The 23,897-nt window shown below is 39.7% G+C and overlaps 2 protein-coding genes across 5 annotated transcripts in view; one reads left to right on the forward strand and one right to left on the reverse strand.

The window, feature by feature from the left end:
- Positions 1–121: 121 nt before the first annotated feature.
- Positions 122–10,866, reverse strand: TUG1 (taurine up-regulated 1). The gene is made up of 3 exons (XM_053902891.1): positions 10,637–10,866; positions 7,951–10,360; positions 122–6,780 (listed from the first exon to the last, which is right to left on the reverse strand). The coding sequence occupies exons 1-2, from the start codon at positions 10,864–10,866 to the stop codon at positions 9,892–9,894; spliced, it is 699 nt and encodes a 232-aa protein (XP_053758866.1). The 3' UTR covers positions 122–6,780; positions 7,951–9,891.
- Positions 10,357–23,897, forward strand: part of MORC2 (MORC family CW-type zinc finger 2) — a 40,119-nt gene continuing 26,578 nt past the window's right edge. For all 4 annotated transcript variants that reach the window (XM_019426709.2, XM_019426710.2, XM_019426711.2 and 1 more), the window contains exons 1-3: positions 10,357–11,912; positions 19,071–19,124; positions 21,497–21,531. In XM_019426709.2, coding sequence (XP_019282254.1) covers positions 11,845–11,912; positions 19,071–19,124; positions 21,497–21,531 — 157 coding nt within the window. In that variant the 5' untranslated portion in view covers positions 10,357–11,844. The remainder of the gene's footprint in view (positions 11,913–19,070; positions 19,125–21,496; positions 21,532–23,897) is intronic.

The following is a 23,897-nucleotide window of genomic DNA, read 5'->3' on the forward strand; positions in this document are numbered from 1 at the left end:
AGCTTCAGTACTGGATGATGAATATATTTACCTAAATATTCACTAACATGAAGATAGGTATTTTATATTTGACAAAATAGGCTTGGTGGTAACTTGCCAAAGTCAAACAATAAGCAATAAATTTAATTTTTAAAATTCTTTTATTTTAAATAAAGTTTAAAAGTAATGTGAGTAGTGTAAAATATTCAAATACAGAAATGTATAAAGTTGAAAGTCTCATGTAATCTACACTATTTGAAGAAAGCCATTAGTAGACTTTTCTATGCATCATAAACACAAATTTTTAAGTGAGTTCACACTATACATCTTTCTATTAATAGTTTCACTTAATATATCATGGCCATTTTCCCATGTCCATACACAATACATGTACTTTATTAATTTTAACAGACATGTAGATTTCCTTATATGGCTGAACCATATATTATTCAACAATCCTTTACGGATAAACACTTAGGTTTTCCTCTATATTTTTCTACCATGTAATTTTTATGCTTCTGTAGTAACTTAAACATTGTCACTTCTTGTTTCACTTTGTCTTCTGGCATGGAAAATAAATTTCAGTGTGGCCATGACCTCTAGTTTAATAAATATTTGGATTTGTCAAGTTTTGATATTGGTAGATAGTATTTAGTCAGGCTGACTCAATTTTAAACAATAGAAACCCAACTCAAAGTAACTTAAAGCAAAAAAGGGTATTTATTGGCTCACATAACTGAAAAGTCCATAGGGATAAACTAGCTTCAGGCACGGTTGGATCCAGGGGCATAAACATTGTCATCAGGACTCAAGTCTCTCCATCATTTGGCTCTGCTTTCCTTTGCACTGGCTTCATTCTCTGGCTCATTTGATATGGTGGGCCCTGTTGGTTAGAACTTTTCATACTACAAAGTCAAGCAATCTCAGTAAAGAGAGCTCCTGAGCCTCTCCTCCACAGTTCGGTAAAACTCCTAGGGCTGAGTATCACTGGACCAGCTTGAATCACACGGCCATTCCAGAACCAATTACTATGGTGAAGGAGATGGACCATGCTGATTGATCAGGTCTGAATTACATGTCCACCCAAGAAGCTTAAAGTTAGGCCAGACTGAACCATGTGGACTAGAAACAGGGAAGTGGTTCCAAGAAACATCAGAGTTGTTACAATGAGATGGAATGAATGCTGGTCAATCAAAAACAACTGATGCCAATGATAAGACCAGATACTAAAAAAGTTTAGTCTGTGTTCAGTAACAGCTGGCATTGTTACTTTCTTGACAATAAAAGTATTCTGAAAAAACGTCATGAGTAAGTTTGTCCTGTACTCAGGAAGCTTGTAATCCATTTGAATGGAATAATCATATCCAATAGCATACTTTGGATGATGCAATAAAGTTTCAATAAAAGTAAAACTCAGTGGCCATGAATCTGACAGCCCAACCATCTTGCTGACATGAAGCAGGACAACTAGCCTCCCACTGGCAAATAGTTCTGTGAGACTACTGAAGTCAGTGGTAAATTTTAAGTTCAGTGGAAAGCTCTTGTGTTTCTTTAGTCTTTTCCCAAGTTGAACTGGAACATTTCTGTCATCTATTATTGCAGAAAAGAGGAATGGACAGAGCTTGTAATCTGCTGTACTCCTTCAGATTGGGTAGAAAGGATCTCAGGTGCTGAAAATGATCAAATATATATAGGCATAGAGGCTTACTCTGCATTAAAAAGAAAACAAAACAAACAAACAAAAAGAGGCTGCTGGTCAAGGAGTACATAGCATGGTCCTTCCAGTTATGAACAGTTAAGTCCTGGGGGCTGGGGGGGAGGTGAGGTGCAGGTTGCTTCTGTTCAAAATTCCCTGGTGGAACTGGGTGTAAGATAGGCTGATACCAGTTGTAGTCTTCTCAAGCACAGCCGGTCTGATTGCAACGTGTCAAAAAAGGCAGACGAGGGCTGAGTCAGGTAAACAGGTAAATAGAGTACCTTCAGCAGGGCTAGCCACACCAATAGCCAGGATGTGATCTGGAAGAATGGGCAGATTAACATCAAAGCTCTGTAAATTAGCTTTTACCCTGAGTCCTCCAGGGTTATTCCATAGGGTTGACTCTGGATACCATTTTCTGATCTTAAAGGGCCAGTCAGGTATAGCAGCTTTAATTTTCCTGTTTATCTGCCCAGGAACTTTCAGCTCAGTAGAAGGCTATATTCTCAATTCAGACTTGAGGTTCTGTTGAGGAGTCTATGCTACATCTGGGAATGACAAGGTTGGGAGAGCCAGATTCATCAAGGTTGGCCCTACTCTCTTTGGTAATCAAGTCTCCACCTTCTGAAACTCAGTCCATCTCTGAGAATCAGCTTATAAACAAGGCCTTAGATTGGTGGGTGGTGCTGCTGAGACTTATATTGAGATCTGAAGCAGGGAGATAGTAGGTAAGATCCTAGGTTTCAGTTTTAGGCTTTCTGCATTTTCAACTATCAATTCTTATACACAGAGTATATTAGACTCTTGAACAGATGATCATCCTCACCTTAAGCCCCTCATTTTGACAGGATTAAAGGGAATGACTGGCAGTGTAGATCAATGTCTTTTTCTGTAATGTACAGGAGAAAGAGAAAATTGAGCTGATGTTTTGAAGGTAGTAGAAAAATGGAGTCTGTAGATAACTTCTTATTAACAAACAATAGTTGTATATACAAGCAGCTAGTCATTAGATTTTTATTAGTTGAGGATGTGCAGGCCTTGTTTGATGATTTGTAGACAGAGTCATGTAATCAGGGTTAGTCTAAAGAGTAAGAGACAAAGATACAAAGAAATCATTCCCAACATTTAACCAGTGCATTCATTAAAGTAGTTGAGGACAGCTGCCCCTTAAGTAGACTGTGAAGTAAGAGAATCAGATTTTTCTCATGACAAAAATCGAAGTCTACTTGTTTGACATGATCTGGTCTGGGAGTTCATGAATTGAATCCATCCTGCAGAAACAGATAAGTGTCTTAATGCCTGAGAGTATCTCATAGCAAGGAATGAAGTCAGCCACTCTGAATCAGTGTAAAACAATATTGAGACAGATGAAATTCCATTAAAATATCCACAAGGACAAGACACTGTGGTCTTGTGACATTAGGAAGAAGCTGCAGGAAGCTCTTGAGTCTACTGATAAAATTCTTAGCTGCAGGCTTTGTAGATTTTTTTTCAAGTCAGTCTACATTTTCAGCAACAAGGTAGATATGCAACTTGAGATGCCCAGCAAGCAAGCTCCATGGCCTGGTCAAAAGGTCTACCTCCAAATAATCCTAACACCTGTAGTTGATGGTACCTGACATCAAAAGGTCCATCATAAAAGAACATCTCTCATTGGTTAGAAGAAAATCTTCCAAAGGGTCACATTTAAAATCACATACATCAGAGGATGTTCAAAAATTGTCTCTTGTGGACCAGATGTTACCTGTAGTTAGAGCAGAATATTCATAATTTTGGAGCAGATATGCCAGTGATGGAGGAAATTTTGTTTTTTAAGGTTATTACCTCATTTATCCTGGAAACAGCAGTTAAACTGAATAAAAACCAAGGAGCAGTGTAACTGCCACTGGTTGAGTCATAGTGACTTGCAGTTTTGAGAATAACATGAATAACCAGGTACCTTTTTAGGTAATGTTGCCAGAATTTCAGTTCTGCTTTCATAGTTAATGGTTATCCCTTGCACACGAAGTAGAGTACCATGGCTGATGATGGGAGGTCCAATGTACAAGTTGGTCTTATATGGCCTCAACGAGGCATCATCAACTTTAGTACCAGCTTCAATACCTGGCGATTCAGGTATCCAGGAGATCAAGACTTCAAAGTTATGTATTTCAAGTACCACTAGAGCATGTGGTGTTTGTGATAGAAGTTGGGTAAGGGAGTGTGTCAGTGTAGAGTACGTATGCATTGCTCTCTGACTATATTGAATGCCAGGAATCACTCATTTGAAATCCATCTGGGGGTACAGGGCTGTTAATCTAGGTCCATTTGATACCACTTTCAGCCCACTTGACTACCCTGGGGTGGCAAAGATATGCCCATCTTCTTGCACTTTTCTGACTTTGCCCACAGTAAGCATTCCTAAGAATGTGCAGCATCAACTGAACATGGACTGGGTTGGGTAGAGGTACAGATCAGAATGCCATTCAGGTTGCACATGTTGTCTAGGGCAGTGGTTTTCAAACTGTGTTCTGAAGAATTCTAGGTGTTGTAAAGAAGTCTCCTTAGGGGTCACCATGGTGGTAAAGGAAGATGCTTGTGGCAGGTTTCAGGCCCCCCACTCCTGCTTCATCTACAGCAGCTTCTCTTTTATTCTGGGCTTCCACATAGTTTTCATTGAAAGGGCTTCATGGTCACAAAGCCTTTGGAAAACCAATGATCTAAGAATAAGTTGTTCACAAAATGCTGAAATACAAAAAATAGGTCACAGAAACCAGAAACTGTGAGCAAAGCCTGTGGTAAGCCAAGGTGTTTTCCTATTCATTCTTTCCTTAATACGGACCACATTACAGAATGATGAAGTTAACATTCAACTCTGCTATAAATTCTGATTGCCTCAAATTGGGTTTGTGACTATCAGTGAACAGGGCTATTGGTTTTAAGTGACAATAGCACTGGGATTTTTGCAGTCAGCATACAGCTGCAAAATGCTTTCATTTCTTTGCAAGTATTATCCCAAGTCCATGGCTAGATGACTTCTCTTCAAGATCTTTGAAGATCTCAATGGGCCACAACTCAAATTCTATGAAAATATTATTCTCCTCCCCCTTTTCTCCCACCATCCTTTTCCTCCTCCCTTCCCTTCCCAATCTCCTCACCCACCTGAGATACAATGCCCTTAAACTAGGTTTACAGCACAATTTTAGGGACAGAAAAATATGTTGTTAAATGTCATGGAATTCAACCAATTTGGGGGCAAAATAAACTTTTCCCCATTCTCTTCCCACATATCCCCACAAACCTTCTAGAGGTTCCTTTCACAGAAAATAAGAGGTAATGGTCAAGATGTAGGACTCTCAGATGATAAAGACATATAAATTCAAGCAGTTATTGACAAAAGTAAGAAAAGAGGGTGGTGGTTTCAAAGATTCCATTTACTCCTGAGTCTTCAGGGCAATCAGGAAGCACTGGCTATACTGCTCCAAAGCAGTTTCTCTATTAAAAGGAATGCTCCCAAAAGAACAGTCTGTCCTTGATTAAACTTACTACACACTAGGCTAAATAGCTCAATGAGGCTCTTTGTTGCAAGTCTTCTGAGATCTTTTAATATGCTACACTCAATTGGGAAGGGAACACGTATTTTACCACCTTACAAGACTACATAAGCTCTACATATAGATGTTGTATGCATGCACCATATACATGCATACACACATATGTGAACAGCACTGCTCTAAAGAAATAGAGGATCCATTTTAAGTAAATTTTGAGGGATAGAGGACCTTAGATAAGATCTCAGTGTCCAAGAGTACTAATAAAACTTTTTAAAAAATTTTACAAAGAACAAAACATGAAAAGGGATTTCCAATCAGGCCATTTGGGAACGTGAGAAGACTATGTGAACAACGGATCTAGAAGTAGCTTTGTGTTTCATGTGGTGTAGTCTTACTGTCAGATGACCATGTGCCATGTTGACTGGATAAATCTACCACTAAGGAGACAATCTGCTCTTAAACCTTAGGGGTAAGTGCCATGGAATTCTGGCTTAGATGGAGCCATCATAAAATTACACTTATGACATCCTGACTGACTGAGGGCACCAGATCAGGAAGTGGGAAACTTTTCTGGGGTTACCAAACTCCAGTCATTTTAACACTGCAGGTAAAGTAGAGGCTAAATTAATTCCATGGAGAGAACTGGACTGGGAGTCAGAAGGCCTGACCTTTATCACTTCGTAGCTATGTCATCTTGGATAACCTTTAAACTTCAATTTCCTCATTTGCAAAAAGAAATTATAATCTATTGTGTTGTTTTGATAATTGAGATTTATGCATGTAAAAGTGCTTTGAAACTATAAAGTGCTATATAAACATAAGGGATTACCATGATAGGTTCTACCTGGATGTATCAAGAGGCCTTTTCTGGAATCTGATTGGAGCTTTGTGAGATGCTTTTAGATAAAGGGATTCCTTGGTAGAATTTCTTACATTTGTGTGAAAAGTTCTGGTTCCTGAGTAATCCCAAAGATGCTGTGAGTTCACTGTGCCTTTGTTTTAATTCCAGTATCTGCTGGTCATTATATCTGCTTTCTATTCAGTAGGCTACTACAGACTTGAAGTGGAAAAAGAATAGGGTCCCGTGATCTGGATAGGACCCTAGACACTTCACGAATTTCAATCATTCGAAATTGTGGGGCATGATCCAACGTCGTTCTTGAAAGATGTTACCATTCTTCAGTGTTGATAACTAAAAATCCCCTGGTCCAAATTTATTATGTGTCTCTGAAGGCTTTAACTGAAGAAACGAAATGCACACTCATGGAACAAACTGGGCCTTTTGCTGTGATAAAATAGCTTCAGCTATCTGGCTTGAATAGTTTGACTTCATTATAAAGGGCTGTGCTGAATCTGGGTAGAACAGGACAGGAGTGGAGGTGAAGGCCACATCATGATGGTTGAATGCCTCTTGGATCACCATGGTCCACTGGAATGGTGTCTTCTTCAGCAGTAAGGTGAAGGAATCACCATGGGCAAAAATCCAGGTACCAGATCTATAGGCTGATGGAACAGTACAAGGAAGGTGGTCAGAAGGTCCAGGTGAACACTCAGCCATCAGGAGGCACAGGACTGGAAGGGATAGGAACAAAACAGGTAAGATAACAAATGCACAGAATTACAAACACAGGACTCCTAACACTAGAGTGGGTCTACTGTCAGGATTATCAGCTGCTGGATGGGTACTAATTCTCAGTAAGCCTAACTAAAAAGCTGACAGATGGGAAAATGGGGAATAATAATAATTTTTTTTAAAAAAGCCTTCTGATTAACAATTAGTGATGATAAGAACAGAAACAGTTCTCTGGCAGGGACTGCTTCCTGACTCTTGAGAACAAACTGTCTCAGGAAAGCAGCAAACAAGGAACTGCCTTAAGTCTCATATTGTGGGGCAGTAATGTGACTGTATTCAGGCTGTTGGGCAGTGGTTTTGGGGGGGGGAGGGGGAAGAAGTGGCTCCATGGATAGCACAAGAACTGAATTTAAATTTACATAGAACACGAACCTAGATTTTGTCCTTCTTCCTTTTCCAATGCCTTGCTCAAATTATTTCAGGACCTTGCACTTTCAAAAGCTTTTACTTTGATTTTAACAAGATGCCATCTTGAGTGGTAGAGAATAAGGTACTTGGGAAATAAGGCACTGTTCTTTGCATCCTTCTGTTAAATACCCTATGCAACGTACCAGTTTCTCTTCCATGTTTGAGGGCTCCCTAAATCTTTTTAAACTTAGAATTAAAAAAAAGAAATACATGAAACACAGAAAGAAACATGGCCCATACTAGTGATCTTTTGCCTAATTAAGAGTAATTAGATTACCACACAGCAATTAAACAAATGCTTACTAAATGTTTATTCTGAGATAGCCTAGTCTCTAAATTACTCCTTTCTGTGAAATGCTTGATTACATATAGTAGTATGTGCAGCAAAGACTCTTAAAACAAAGCCTTTGCTTTCAAGGGCTTACTATCTGGAAAGAGAGCAAATGCTTGCAAATGACTACGAGGTATGCTCTGCATAGAGAGCTAAAAGGTAAACAACATAATACTCAAAAAAAAAAAAAAAAAAAAAAAGATAAAGTTAGGGAGACTCATGAAGAAGAGAATATCTGACTTGAATATTGAAGAAATGGCATTGTTCTGACAGGTGAAGAACCAGAGGAGAGCATTCCAGGGTAGAGAAGAGAGCATGAACGTTAAGTGCAGAGATGTAAGAACAAGGCATTTTGGAAAATAGCAAGTACCGTAGTTCACTTTGGATGGAGCGTCACTAGAACTTGCAATGAAGCTCTGGCAGAAACTCAGGTCTTCAAATTCCCAGTAATAGCGCTGGTGGCAGTGCTTGCTCCATTGTTGTCTCTTCTCAAATCAAGGTCAACAGCCCCCAGATTCAAAAACAAGTATGTTCAGCTCCAGAGTCCCTGTCACATCCTGACGAGCTCTTCAGGTCCCAGGTGCAGTTCTTGAAAATCTGGAAATCTGGAGTCCATGCCGTGGCTACACAGAAAAGCATCTGCTGCAGCTAGTGCAGAACACTGTAGTGAAATCTTTTCGGCCTCCTATCCTGGACATCTCATGTTTTGTTACAGAATTTCAAGCTTTGAGTTCCAGTTGTTTTTTTTCCTCTTTTCTCCTGAGGAAAGCATCTTCTAAGATCACCACAGTCTTAAGATTCTTTTGAGGTACATCCAGATAACAACAAAGGAGCTAAAAGACCAACACATTTTTCTCTAAAACAGTCCTTTCTCTGGAAGTGAGATCATTTGTCTCTGCCCTTTACGTAAAAGGAATAGTCAATTGATTTTCTCAGACATTTGTATGAAATAACAAAACAGGTGAACACCTAACCAGACGAAATACACTTATATGTATTTATGTTCACTTGCTTAGAGCTGTACCACTGGTAAGCACCACTCCACAAAGAGAAAATGTTTGAAATACAACTGTTCAAACATTTCTATAGTGTTTGCTGGATAATGGCCTGGAATTTGATAAAAGCAGCTGACAATTAACAAAGAAGCAATAACTGGCATCTTGGCCATCTTAGTAACACACTTGCAAGCAAATAGAATACAAAGCAGGCCAGGAAAAAAGTAAGCACTGAAACACTTCCAAATCTACTGATTTTGAAGTTCAGCCGAAGTCATAACAAAATTTCAGAGAATGTTAACCTTCAATTAATAAAGATAAGCCCCCAAACATCTTCAAGAATTCCATGCCTGGTTTAGTCTGTTCCAGTGAGCCAGCTTGCTAAAAATCCACCTGCACCATTAATTAGCTGGATTCGGCAGCACCATTTAAAAATAAGCCTGCTCACTACCAACCGCAGAGACTAAAGATATACAATAGAAGCAAGTAATGGATCGCAACCATGGTCGTGGAAAATGGTCAATGAAAGGGAAAGGTAGTCAGGCACCAGTATAAGCAGCAGAAAAACAAGAGTTGCTGGGCCAAGGATTAAATAGGTTTCTCGATACTAGGGAACACATCCATTTCTAGTTTCAGCTGCTTTATATTGGGTGCCATTAAACCATACCATACACGTCAGCCAGCGTTCAGGCACCCCATGGTAAAAGGAAAGGACTCAGAATAGAAGCCAAGCAGTGGAGTGTTGTTACCCCAAATATCCATTATGCATAGAAACAGCTCACATATCCCAGGGATCCTAACAGGGGCTTCAAATCGGTTGTGAAGGGTCCCAAATGACATCTAGGCCTCAGTTTCCTCCTCGTGGCATTACGGAATTGTAGTTCTTAACTCTTGTGGGTCACATGTCCCCTTTTGAAAACTGGCTGGCGATGGATCCTCATTCCCCCAAATGCACACTCCCACTATTTCTGCATACAATTTCGGGGGAACTTGGGGGCTTCCAACTCCAATCCAAGGTTCCCAGGTTCAAAATCCAAGAACTGGGCAATTGCTAACTTTTCTTACAACTCAAAAAAAACCCCATTACAAACAATAATCATCCCTTACGTACACCGACGCTTTATAGTTTACAAAGCGCTTTCAACCCTACAAACATTGATAGGCAGAGGAGGAAACTGAGGCGCTGACAAATTACAGAGTGATTTGCCTAAGGTCACTCGGCCAGCTGGTGGCTAGGCCCGGAAGCAAACCCAGCTCTTCCGACTCCGGGGCTTGTCTCCCCGCCCCGGAGCTGCCGCCAAAGCTCCCGCCCCTCACTAAGGGGGCATGAGGAGGAAAAGACAAAGTAGAAAGCCCACCACCAACCATCCCCCAGCCCCCTCTTGCCCCCCCAACTGGGTCCTTGCAGGCCCCGAAGGGTGGCGCCAGGCCTCCACGCCGGCCCCGGCCACCCCCGCCTCCCCGGCCGCGCCAAATCCCGCCGCCGCCGCCGCCTCCCCGGGAGCGGGGCGGAGCAGCTGCCCGCCGCCGCCAACCACCCGGACGACTCCTCGTCGAATCGCAAACGCATAGGCCGCCGCCCGAGTTCTGCGTACGAGAAGAAAGACGCGGCGCGAGCGCCAACGGCCACCGGGCGCGCGCCGCGGCGGCCGGGCCTGCGCCCCAAGAGCTGGATGCCAGAGCAGGAGAAAGAGCCGCCAACCGATCGCTCGATCGACCGCGCGCCCGCTCCTTCGCCCTACCAGACCGGGGAGGGGGGGAGGGCGCGCCAGGGCGTCTTCGAGTTAGGGGCCTGACTCCCCGGCGACGAGACAAGATGGCTCCTCCGGTCCGCGCCGCAGCTACCGTCCCGGCTGCGTCGCTCGGCCCGCCCCCGGTACTGTTTCTTTAAATGGCGGAGAGGGTCATGAAAGCAGGAAGAGAGGCGCGCGCTCTCACGTGACAGGGGCGGGCCCGGCTAACAAGATCCGGTCACGTGGAGACACGCTACCCACCAATCAGGAGGCGTCGCATCAGGGCGGGGGCGGGAGGAGCTGTGGCTCTGTGATTGGCCTAATGCACCGCGGAGGCCTCGGGGGCTTGGGGCGTCGGGGAGTGCGCGAGGTGGCTCGGGTTGTGTGCTCCAGCGGAGACAAAGCAGTGGCTGAGGTGGCTGTGGCGGCTGCGGCAGGGGCGGCAGAACACCTATAAACGCCGAATTCTGTGGTGTTGAGTCCTGTCATCTCATCCAGCGCGGCGCGTGGGCGGCTGGTCTCGCGGCGGCGGCAGCGGCGGAGGCGGAGGCAGCACATGGTTCCAAGAGCGCGCTGCGGTTGTTGGGTTCCAATTCCGTGGGGAGGGACAAAGGCAGCTTTGAGCACCCGGCAACGCCGGGTCGGGTGCTGCGCTCGCCACCCTGCCCTCGATCCGGGCCTTGAAAGCTGGGACTAACTCCTCTCTGTGAGGAGGAGGAGGCGGCGGCCTCGGGACTGAGGCCCTGGAAGGGCCTGAGAGCCGGAGGCCTCTGTCTGAGGGAAGTGGGGGAGGGGCGCTGCCCGCCTGAGGTGATTTGGGCGGGTCAATTCTGAGGCGTTTTTGTGGGTCAGTGTGAGGTAATTTGACCCACTACCCTGAGGAGATTGCGACGGGACCACAAGCTAGGTCTGGTCTGGGCTTTCGAAACGGAAATCGCCGTCGCCGTCAGCGTCAGCGATTAGGAGACTTCAGTTGGGAGGTGGTGAAGGAAGCGGGAACTAACGCCATATGCACTCCGTCGACTTCGTGGCCGCCAGCCTGGGGCCTCTTTAAGAATCACAGGATCTTTGGTGAAGACATGGGTGGCTGTCCAGTTTTATGACAGAAGGTGGTAGCTTTCCGGATTGATAAATTTCCTGGCCGGAAATTTAGAGGAACAAAAAAGCTCGAAGAACGTGAAGATGGAGCAGTAATAAAACCTCTCAAGTCCAATACTGTCTACTCCAAGACCATCCACATTCGACTCCTTGAGCTATCGCAACTTAAACTAAAGCTTGAGACTACAAATCTATGACATAGTTTTCTTCAGAATATTACATCATAGTCATTAAGAAGATAAAAAAGCTTGGAGAGATCAATTGTAGTTTTAGACATCTCTTTCAATATATTTTGGATAGACACCAGTTAACCTTGTTTAACAGTAAGGAGCACAGACTTAACCAAACCTTTACTGGGAGGAATCCTGGAAAATCTATTCCATTATAAAGTTATAGTTCCCAGTTAGTGGGTGAAGGACTGGAGACCTCACCGCACTCATGGCTTTCACAAATTACAGCAGTCTGAATCGAGCTCAGCTAACCTTTGAATATCTACATACAAATTCGTAAGTATCCTTTAGGTGCCACTGAGGTCACTGATAACTCATTCCTTGATAATACGAAAATCATTTTCCCAGAAAATTCTGCTTTTTTTACTTTTTGGGATGTATCACTGGATGAGTCTTGAGCTCTGTATTGAAGAACTGAGATAAGTGAGATATTTGTTGCTAATCCAGAAGAATACAATCTTCATTTGTTGGATCAAAATTTATTTGATCAAATGCAAATTTTAGTTATTTGAAGTCAATATATTGAGGTGTTTGATAGGAATCCAACAAGTGCTGTTCTTTGGATCCCCAGGAGTTGGACTATTCTCATATCGACTTTCTTTTTAGTGACAACAGCCAAAACAGTTGGGTTATAACAAGTCTTTTTTTTCCTAACAAGAAAAAGAAAAGAATGAAGATCTTTAAATGACAACTTGTGAGAAGAAATTACTAATTTTTGTTGTCAGCAAACAGTTGGCTTTATCTTCCTGGGAAATTCGTCCCTAATTCCAATGAAATTTTTATGTGCTAGGCAGAAAATAGCAACTTGTTTAAACCCATAATTTAAGTAGCCTTTCCCCAAAATGTGTGCAAATCACAGAACACATATGGTGTTTATGTTTGAGCTCATTAGGAGATTATCATTATTCCGTGTTGATCTGGAATGTTTCAGGGTTAACTGTTATGCCACTCTCTTGGAAGTAATTCGGTGGGGTCATAACTACTTAGTGTTCTAATACATTCATTCATCACTTTTGAGATGAAGGTAAGTATTCTACCATTTTAGTATTTGCAGAGGTGATGAGCAGCTACATGAATGGCTCAGAGATCTGAAGAACCGCTTTGAGGGTTGAGATGATAGACTTCAAACATCTAGTAACAGTAAAATAATTTTTAGCTTTTTATGGGAAAGGGCAACATGTTATGACGTCTGTAATTTTTTTTGCTTTTTTTCCTATCAAGTAAATAAAAGTTTTGAGTAGTGAATTGCCAAATGGTGATAGTCTGGTTTTATTTTTTGTTTAGGAAGCTTATTAGCGAACTAGAACTGGTTTTAGAGTAGGTACTGTAGGGCCTGAGAGGCGAAGTCTCATGCTACGGAAGATGAATCTGAAGCCCACTTAGATAGGTTGGTGATGCTTATTTAGCTAATTAATAACGTCTTGGGCAAGACCCTCAGTATCCTTTTTTATATTTGAATTGTGTTTAAGAACAAGCATTTGAAGGCCACTTAGATGTTCACCGGTGATTGTATTTAATAATTGGTTACTTCAGTTCTGAATTGTGGAATGAGGGGCCAAATTTGGAATGACAAGACTATATGATAATCTTGGAAGAGCTTCCCCAAAGACTTTTTGATAATAATAGTAACAACAATTAATTGCTTCTTGCCAGTCACTTTTAAATGTGTAAAATAATCCTTATAGTAACCTTGCTGGAGTAAGGATTATTCCTATTTTGCATTTGAGGAAACTGGGCTCAGAGTAACATGCCAGAAGTTACACATCTGCTAAGTGGCAGGTTTAAGGCATCAAGATTTAAGGCAATAAGTTTTACCTGGCCATAATGGTTAGTGTTTTTAGCTATCAGGCAGTACTAACTCTAGTCGAGTATACTTTTAAGGGCTTGTTTTCTTATAAAGCAAAGGGTTTACTTCCTACTTTGAAAGTCTATTCAATTTTAGTTTATCTCAAATTTTTTAATTTGAGGTTCTGGAATACTCTTATATTGCCATTTTATAACTTATTAACAATAGGTGAACAGAACTAAGGTATAGAATAAAATTCTAGTTAAGTCACTTGTTTAAAATACAACTGGAGAATTCTCTGTGAATTTGACTTTCCCATATTGACTTGGAACCACCTGCTTGCATGAACATTTGAGGGTTGAATGTATCATTTTGGAAGCTCTAGATTTTCTAATCTGGATCACACCTTTGAAGTTGTATACTTTAGGATGTATCTAATCCTGCCAGAAGAAAATATGAACCCTGGAATACCAAGATAAGTTGGTTTGTAACCAGTTTGAAGATTTATTTATCACGGTAATGTGACTAGAAATTCATTTCTAGAGGAAACAAATGTTTAAATTTTCCTAAGCCGTGACTTGTTACTCCTTATGATGGTAGATTGATCTTCTCTGTGTTAAGTGATGCAAGGTCACCTTCAGAAATGGGAAGATTTTTCTTAGAGTACCTTCTCCTTTGTTCTTTTACAATTTTTAAAACACAAAACCATTATAGAGTGTCTGACATCTACAATATTGCCATATTGTGAATTATGTAAGGTATGGCCCTTTGCTTACCTCCCGTGTAACGTAGACTTGCAGGTGGAACACAGGCAGACTAGAAGGATAGAAATCAGTGTGGTGCAATGGAGAGAGCATGCATAGGCTTGGGAGCCAGCCAAGCTTGGATTTGACTGCTTCCTGGTTGAGTTTTTGGGCAGATTGATTTCCCTGAGCCTCTGTTTCTTCATCTATAAAATGGAGCTAATCTGACAGTGTTTATGAGGAGTATGTTAAATAATGTTTATAAAGTAATTAGCTCATACATGGTACATGATGATCATTGAATAGATGGTGATTATTGTTTATTCAGTGTATGATTTATATAAACCACAAGTTGGTCAATATGGTAGCAAGTTGCTGTTTGGTGGTATTCATTAGACAGATACATTCTTAGGAGCATTTACTGGAGACAGTAAACATCTGTCTTGAATTTTTTTTTTTTTTTTTTGTATGATGTCTGTGGTAAGTGTTGATGGTTATTGGTTACATCAGCATTAAGGTTTAAAGCAGGCCTGCGAAATTTTCATAACATGAAAGTCTTAGTCTTGGTTATTTCCTTTTAATACTGGGTGTTGCAATTACGAAATGATAAGAGTTTTTGAATAAAAGGAGTTTTATACAGTTACTGGTCTTTAGTGGTGGGTTTTGTGACTGTTAGTAAAAAGTTCATGGCAATCTAGGTGCTAGACTCCAGATATAGTGATGGTAGTGATGTTCCTTTGTGACAAGATGCGTGTCTTATGTCACTGTTTGCAGTACTGCTAAGTGGTCTGAGAGAGCAGGATGCTTAAGTATAAGATGACTGCTTTCCATGTCTTTTCCTCTTGGCACGTTTGATAAGTTATCTTGGCCATATGATACTTTGGTTTGTTTTATTTATATATGTAGTGAATGAACATAGAGGAACCTGTCACCTCTAGAGACTTAATAGTTTGGGGGACTTAAAATCCTGTTGAAATGTGGGTTCACGCTCTAAATATATTAAAGCTATTTGAATGTAAAAATTGTTGCTCTAGTTTCTCAGCTTTATTTTCTAGCAGTTAAGGCAATTAACTGTTGTCAACATCTCCAAGAACACAGCAGAAGCTATCACTGTATGATAGACTTGTGGATAATCTATTGGTTTAAATTCAGGCTGAATATAAATAGGGACACCATATTCCGTATGTAATGAGTAGATTTACCCGTGAATTTGTCACTGGAAATGCTGAGCTGCAAAACTATTTTGATCATGGCACAAATGGCATAAAAGCCAAGATCACTTGAAAGTGAGAGTTTGTTAAAAATCCTTGTCTTTTTCCAGATGGTTGACCTTTCTTTGATAACATGCAAAGAATCTTTACATCTGTGAAAATAATTTTCTTTGATACTTGCTCAGATATCTGTTTCAAATGCTAGCAAGCAATGAGTGTGCCTCTTTGAATATTATTTGAAAAAAGGAGAGAACTTATGTAGTCAGTATGTTTTTGATTCTTCTGATTTTAAAAAACATTTAGAACTCTGATTTTAGAATTTGTTAGTAGGACCCATTAATCAATCAGTTGAAGGTCTGGAGAAGAGATGTGTGTTGTCTCTGACTTTCCCAGCAGTTGTCACAAAAGGCCCCTTTTGTGATGTGTCAGTATACATCACAATAATACCCCTCAGCTACACTTTTTAAATTTTCTTATTTTTTTAATGTTTATTTTTGAGAGGGAGAGAGCACACGTGTGTGTGAGCGGAGGAGGAGCAGAAAGAGGGAGACACAGAATCCAAAGCAGGCTCCAGGCTCTGAGCTGTCAGCACAGAGCCTGACATGGGGCTCAAACTCATGGACCATGAGATCATGACCTGAGCCGAAGTCAGATGCTTAACTGATTGAGCCACCCAGGAGCTCCCACTTTATTTTTTTTTAAAAAAATGTCTATTTATTTTGAGAGGGAATGTGTGTGTGTGTGTGTGTGTGTGTGTGTGTGTGTGTGCACACAAGCTAGTCAGGGGAGGAGTAGAGAGAGAGGGAGAAAGAGGATCCCGAGCAGGCTCCGTGCTGTCAGCACAGAGCCCAATGTAGGGCTCAATCCCATGAACCATGAGATCATGACCTGAGCTGATGAGTCTGACACTTAACTGACTGAGCCACCCAAGTGCCCCTCCCTTGGTTACATTTTAAAGATATTTGTTAACTTGTCTGAAACAGTTACGTGTGGAACAGCATTGATACTATGTGGAACAACAAAAGCCATTTGGAATGTTTTCTTTAAATTCTAAATATACAAGGCACATTTCTAAACGTCGTGTAGAAAGCAGTGAAAACTTAGCCAGAGATACTTTGTCCTTGCCCTGTTGAGATCTTGAATTCTGAATGTCTCTCATTTTCATGTGAAGCAGTTTTCATGTGAAGCAATCAGAAATATGTATTGCTGAGAAGCAGTCACCATTTCTTTTTTTTAATTTTTTTTAATGTTTATTCATTTTTGAGAGAGAGAGAGAGAGAGGCAGTGAGCAAGCAAGGGAGGGGCAGAGAGAGAGAGAGAGCCACAGAATCCTAAACAGGCTCTAGGCTCTGAGCTGTCAGCATAGAGCCTGATGTGGAGCTTGAACTCACAAACCGCGAGGTCATGACCTGAGCTGACGCCTAATCGACTGAGCCACCCAGGTGCCCCTATGGTCACCATTTCTGTTTGTGATTTCTTTGCCCTGATAGTAAAGGGTATTAGAGTAAGTTTTGAAGACTATTCATATTCACTGTTTTCACTACCAAAGGCCAGTTCTTGATTCTTTGATGTATTCCAGAGATTCCTGCATATAAATTGTAGTCCCATTCTTATGGTTGTTCTGTTTGTTTGTTTGTTTGTTTGGGTTTTTTTGGTTTACAGGAGTTTTATTTCTGAATTTCCTTGACTATATTAAAGTATAACTTTTTATTGAAATAAGTATTGCAATAGAATTTGTTATTTTATATAACAATCCTCAAAATTAAAAAAAATTTTGAGGATGGAGAGTAATTCACTTTGTTAAGTTTTTAGCTACTTCTATTCAGACAGGAAAATGACTGAAAGCTTGAGAGCAAATGTTAGATTCACTTTTAAATTATATTACCTTTAGTAAATCACCTTTAATTTTCTAACATTTCTATTTCTTTAGTGTAGTAATCTACAGAATACTTTGTTTCTTCAGATGATAATTTGAAGAATTTAAGATGATTCTAGAAACTTAAATATTTTTAACTAAAGATACATATGTTTTATGCAGGTGTTTTTTCCATAGAAATTGTTTTTCTTTAAAAAAATTTTTTTTAATGGTTATTTAGTTTAGAGAGAGACAGAGCGCCAGTGGGGGAAGGGCAGAGAGAGAGGGAGACACAGAGTCCTAAGCAGGCTCCAGGCTCTGAGCTGTCAGCACAGCCTGATGGCAGGGCTCAAACCCATGAGCATCAAGATCATGATCTGAGCTGATGTCTGATGCTTAACTGACTGAGCCACCCAGGTGCCCCTGAAATTGTTTTTCTTTTCATGTAAAATAATTAAGGATTGGATTTTGGTCAGAAGAATTTGAACTCTATTTTCTAAGTGAATTGGAGATAAATTTCTACTTTTTACTAAGACCTATTTATTGATGCCATCTTGGATTAGCAACAGATATAATCACTGATCTCACGGGGGAAAAGTTCTTCCTAAAATTCCAATATTTTTTTTTTCCTTTTAGTAACAGTTTTAATTCAAAATTTGTAGTTGCAAAAATTTGTAGGTTTACTTGAGGGGAAACCAGGGTTTCTGGACAGTTCAGCTTTGGGTGTTTATTTTATAAGCAAATATTTTACAATTTGTTTTAAGTTTTACATGATATAGTAAGTGATCAGAGATCCTGGACACTGGTTATTTAATTTTGGTATATTTCATTCTAAATTTTTAGAAATTTTCACTTTAATGGCTACAACAGTTATACCAAAAAAAAAAAATATATCAATGGGTATAATTTGTGTATTTTTGAAAAATTGATGATGGTAATGTACTTAGGTTAATGATTTTACATTTTCTTTAATCAAAAGTCAAGGTTTCTAGGGGGACGCATTTTACTCTTATACCTAAAGAGGACTATTATGGAAAATAGCACAAAGAGAGTGTAAGTGGAGAAGTAATTTAAGGATGCATCTTAGGCACACATATTTATTGAGTTATGAATAATAATGGTAATTGTGTATTTATCTAACCCAACTTTGAGCAGCCTCCTGGAAGAGAGATGACCTTGAAGGGGCTAACAGGGACCTTAGAACACACCACGCTATTGTCTTCCTAAGAGGAATTGTTCAACAGGGTCTTGGATTCCCTTCTTTAATGTGGAGAAAGCTGTTTTTGGCTAGAATTGGAAAGTCAGGAAATAGATTATCCTCTCCTTTCTCCTCACTTTCAAATGGAATATTTTGCTTATAAACTGCACAAAAGCAAATGGGTTTTCTTCTTTTACCAATAGATAACACACAAATACTGATAAAGCAGAATGTTAGCAAGTCACCCTTTGAGCATGCTTAGAGATATGCAGAAACTGATAGCTGGTTAAGGCAATGAAAAATAAAATACAGACATTTTTCTAGACAGAACATGAGTAATGGAAAATGCTGCTTTTAAAATAGTATATACACATAGGAATCTTAATGCTTCAAAGTGGGTTTCTTAACATAGTAAGAATAGACATGAGTAGACAGCAAGATTTAATAGATTAACATTTGAGGAGGCTTAGCAACTCTTAAAGGTTTCAAGTTGTGGGGAAATTTCAGTAGTGTAAAGTGACAATGCAAATGGCAATTTTAGATCTTCTAAAAACTTTTTAATATTTTATAACCTTGACTTATTAGGTGTCATAGTTCAATTCTGTAATTCTTTTGCTGATTCTTAGTATTTATCATTTCAGAACTACTCATGAATTCTTGTTTGGTGCTCTTGCTGAACTGGTTGATAATGCAAGGTATGTAGTCTTTTAGGCATACAGGCTGTGCTTGAAAACTTTTTGGGTCCTTGTGACTATTGTTTTCTGAAGACTTAGGAAGGAGACAGTTCTGTAAGCAGCTGCATTCCCTCCTAAGAGGCCTCTTACCCCAAAAGTATTTTTAATAGCGTGTTAGTTGATACTTCTACTTTACTTGATTAACTTTAATTTACCCATTGCTTGTCCTAAAAATAGTGAACTTATGACCTTCCAAGTTATCTTCCCTTGTGTATTAGAGCAAGATAATTGCAGTGAAATGCAAGGAATTAAGATAGGAATTTAGCAATCAAGGTAATGGGACAGACAAGATCTTATTTAATTTGTGTTACCAAAAATGTACACCATCTAAAGTCTTTAAAATTATGCCAGGGTGTGTTCCTAAAATGTATATTTAATTGACTCTAGTTGATCAAAGTATCTTCTGTTATTAGTAGCTGTGTTTGGAAGAAAGTCTTCAGCACTGTGTTATATTGAGTTCTTAGTGATGGAAGTCTATAAATATTACTGTGCAAGACTAGAAAGTTAAGGTTGCCTCAAAGATAAACAAATAGGAACATCCAAATCATGATTCTGTTCATAATTATGAAAATATTCTCTCAGTTTTGTTTCTGAATGCAGACATAAAATTCAGACACATTGCTTATTGACCAAGTGTTGATGACTAATGAAGGAAGAGGGTAAGAATTAAGAATAGAGTACTTCCATTTTTTTTAATTAGTTAATTTATTTTGAGAGAGAGAATGCATATGTGCATGTGCACATGAGCAGGGGAAGAGCAGGGAGAGAGAGAGAGAGAGAGAGAGAGAGAGAGAGAGAGAGAGAGAATCCCAAGCAGGCTCCGTGCTGTCATTGTGGAGACTGACGTGAGGCTCAATCCCACAAACTGGGAGATCATGACCTGGACCAAACTTAAGAGTCAGATGCCTAACTGACTGAGCCACCTAGGTGCCCTGAGAGTAGAAGTACTTTCTAAACATGATCCCTAGTTAATGAGCTGCTGGGTAATTTTCTGTTTGTATCTATATCTATACTATAAATCTATGCTATTATTACTTTTATTGTTATTCACTGGACTGTTCATGAAAGTGTGCTTGTTAATAAGTTGTTTAACCAGAAAAGTTCCATTTTGTTTCAATCCTGGTTGAGTCATAATTTTTGTATTCAATTTAAAAATGCTGTAGCTTAATGGAACTATGACTTTGCCACTTACTAGCTTTGTGAGACCATGGTGTGTTGTGGCAGACTGTCTTTTTTTATATCCTATGGTGAATTGGAGATTCCTAGGAGTATATGTTCCTGTTCATGCACACATTTTGCTAATTTTTCTCATATTTGAAAATGTTTTTATGTTTTTAGGAATAGGTACATATAGAACTGAATGGACTTGAGTGGGTTTTTTTTTTCCCCCCACTTAAAACTGATGAAACTTAGGGTACCTGGGTGGCTCAGTCGGTTGAGTGTCTGACTTTGGCTCAGGTCATGATCTCACGGTTTGTGGGTTCAAGCCCCGCATTGGGCTCTGTACTGACAGCTCAGAGCTTGGAGCCTGCTTCGGATTCTGTGTCTCCTTTCTCTGCCCCTCCCCTACTTGTGCTTTCTCTCTCTCTCTCTCTCTCTCTCTCTCTCTCTCTCTCTCTCTCTCTCTCTTTCTCCAAATAATAAAAAACCTTTAAAAATTAAAAAAATAAAATAAAACTGATGAAACTCTCCGTGCATCATTTTCCTTGTCTGCAGTTGGCAGAATTGGACTAGATTACCTTCAAGCTGCTCTTGATGACTGAACTTGTTATTTCAGCTAATGGTTGGAGTCTGATGGAGTGCCCCAACTTCCTTTTAGGTTAGGATAAGATTATGGGCTTGTGAATTAGTATGTTGACTGTAGTGTGTATACTGTGAGACCTGATTTTTCATAGGCTTCGTGGCAGATGATTTTTTTTTTTCCCTTAACATTTTGTGACAAAGAAAAATGGACGAGGTACTGGAACATTTTTTATGATTGCAATCAAGTGAGTGAGAGAAACACAGTTGTGAGTCATTTTTTAGTGTGTAAAGGGTGGTGTTCTTTCTTATTCTCTAGATGTTTTTACTGTGAAATCTGTATTTAAAAAATGTATCCAGGCCCTATGTGTCATGTGATTATTTTAAATAGTTCAGAGCTTCAGAAGTGTTTCACAGACACATAAGGAAAACAGTATTACTAAGTGTGAAAGTGTAATGGATACAGAATTTCTGTGTGACTTCCTGAAAATAGACTCAAAATAGTATGCATCCCACTTAAAATATTGTACATTTTGATGGTTGATACTTCATATTTTCAACTGGATCTTGATTTTTTTCTTTTAATTTTGCAGAGATGCTGATGCCACCAGAATAGATATTTATGCAGGTAAGTCTAAGTTACATGTCAGTCCTTTCCTCTGACGTTCAGTTCCTTTGAATGAATTTATTGCTATGCCTAAGAAGAAATGCTTAAGAGCATGATTATTCCAGGTCACAGGTAGAAACAGGGCATTCCTGGTCAGGCATATAATAGAAACCAAAAATTTTGGTGTAAGGGAACTAACATGTGGTGTCCAGATCTATAGATCTACTTAAGTAGCCACTGAGAGATTTATGGGTTAATGGAGTAGAGTAGTGGGGAACAAAGTGACCAAGTACCAGTGATTTGATTGGTTGGCTTACTGATTGGTTGATTTTACTGCTACCTGAGGCCAAAAAGAGCTTATTGGAGGCCACTTCCTCTCTCTGCAACCTCAGCAAGGACTTGGAGGGTTGCTGGTGTCAGTTGCCTAAAACAGTTGGGTTAACTGGGTTGGTGCTGGAATTCGCTGAGATGTTCTCAGGCAGAAATGTCAGGTAGAAAGGAGGGCTGCTTTGCTTGGAATTTAAAGATACTAACAGTGTCTACTGTTTTGCTTATTTAATTGGCTCTGCTGTTTGGTAGTAAAATTCTTTTTTTTTTCCAGAGTGGGTACAACAGTGGAAGAATTCTTAGTCATTATCATTGGCTTTTTAAAAATTTTAAATGATCATTTTTAGTTTGCTTTCTGTCTGTTCAGTGTTTGTACCAGCATGTTTTTTGGTAATTTGAATGCTAGAAATTTGGAAGGGGAATAGGGGAAGATAGCTTTTAAATCCAATTTGGCTAGCATACTCTGTTTTTCTGACAAACTCTTCTAAAGTCTTCTGAAAGGTTTAGGCTAATATTCTGAATAACATTGACTAACATCTGAGAATACTGGTAGTTTTTGTGGGAATATACAATTATCAGATAGCCCCTCTTCATGGACTCACTCATTTGATAAATGGGAACAAGCACATAACTAAGAAGTGATTTTCAGAACTTCAGTGTTATATAATTATGATGAATCTCCCTAGATATGATGGATTTCTCATGCACATTTTCTTTAGAGCAAAGAAAATCATTCAGGACAGCTAAACGTCAGCTATACTGTTTAAATTCTGAAAGCCTTCTCAAAAAGCTATGCCGAAGCGGTGAAAATAAGACTTCTTTTATTTTTAGAAGAAAGGAACAGGAAAAAGGCATAGCAGAAGAGTCTTAGAAGATGGTTACTTAAACCCTAAGGCCAAATGGAGGAACCATTCCCAAGTTACTGTGTATCTTACATCTCAAGTGTGCTATGATGAGGAGCAATTACAGCTACCTCTGAAAGAATCAGCAGTTGTCTTAATCGTTGCACAGATGGTAAAGCAGAGAAAGGGCCTCTACTCCAAGTGACATTGAAAGGAAAAATCATCAGAGCTGAGTCTATTTGAAAGAAACAGTTTTAAACAGAAATCATCTCTGTCCCCTCCTTCCACCTTCGGTGGGTGAATTTCACTAAGAAAATTTTGTCCATTATACTCAAAATGGAGCATAACAGTTGGATTTCAATTTAAATGAAAAGGGCCAACTGTGCATTTATTCTGTGCTCAGTGTTCTTACTGCCGTTGTGCTTTGGGAGGAGTCCAGAGAGGATGTGATGGGGCCTTTTCTAAGTTCTCATTAGAGAACTTAAGTCTCTAATTGGAGAGACAGCACTCTGCAGATGATTAGAGAACAATAACTTGGTCTTAAGGGAATTGTCAAGGCAGTTAAAGATTAAATGGTATGATAGAATCAGTAAGGACTACAGCATTTTGGAAAAAGACTTGATTTACTCCAAATAGCTCGAGATTGGGAGTCTTGGCTGAGGTATCACTTCACTCTTTTCTACCTCAGAGCCTTATTAACACATTCAACAAGAGGAATAAAAGCAACCTCATTTTACAAGTAGAATAATAAAATCAGTAACATCCTAGTACTATAAAGTTCTTATTGTTGGTACAGAGAGGAAAGTATTTTCCTGTCTCCCGTTCTGAAACTAGATTGATACTGAACTTGGAAATCCCCTCAAACATCAGATTTAGTTTGAATTCACTACAAATTCACATTTTAAAAGATTGTATTTAAACCTACGAAGGTGACAAAGGAACCAGGCTCTTAAAGTGCAGAGGTGTTCACTCACCCAAAACATTCCTATGAGATGGGGTCATACCATAATGTGCCTGTCAGAAGTAGATTTGGTATTTTTATTGACTTTCTTGACTTCTTTGTATAGGAGTGTCACTTCTCAAAGAAAGGTCCCTTTTGTGATGCCGAATCATAGAAATGGAAAATTAGAGCATGTGAACCTGAAATGTATAGTGCTCAGATGGCAAAAGAACAAGAACTTGGATGTCATTTTATTACAACTTCTGCTGAGGACGTTA

The sequence above is a fragment of the Panthera pardus genome, unplaced genomic scaffold (genome assembly GCF_024362965.1).
Source record: "Panthera pardus isolate Hobbes unplaced genomic scaffold, ASM2436296v1 HiC_scaffold_15, whole genome shotgun sequence".
Lineage (NCBI taxonomy): Eukaryota > Metazoa > Chordata > Mammalia > Carnivora > Felidae > Panthera > Panthera pardus.

What these genes read in the sequence shown, in the direction of transcription:
- TUG1 (XM_053902891.1), bottom strand. Translation starts at nt 10,866, where the DNA reads ATGTGCTGCCTCCGCCTCCGCCGCTGCCGCCGCCGCGAGACCAGCCGC. An exon ending in AAGCCCCCGAGGCCTCCGCG is followed by an intron (nt 10,361 to 10,636) that starts GTGCATTAGGCC and finishes GTCAGGCCCCTA; the next exon opens with ACTCGAAGACGCCCTGGCGC.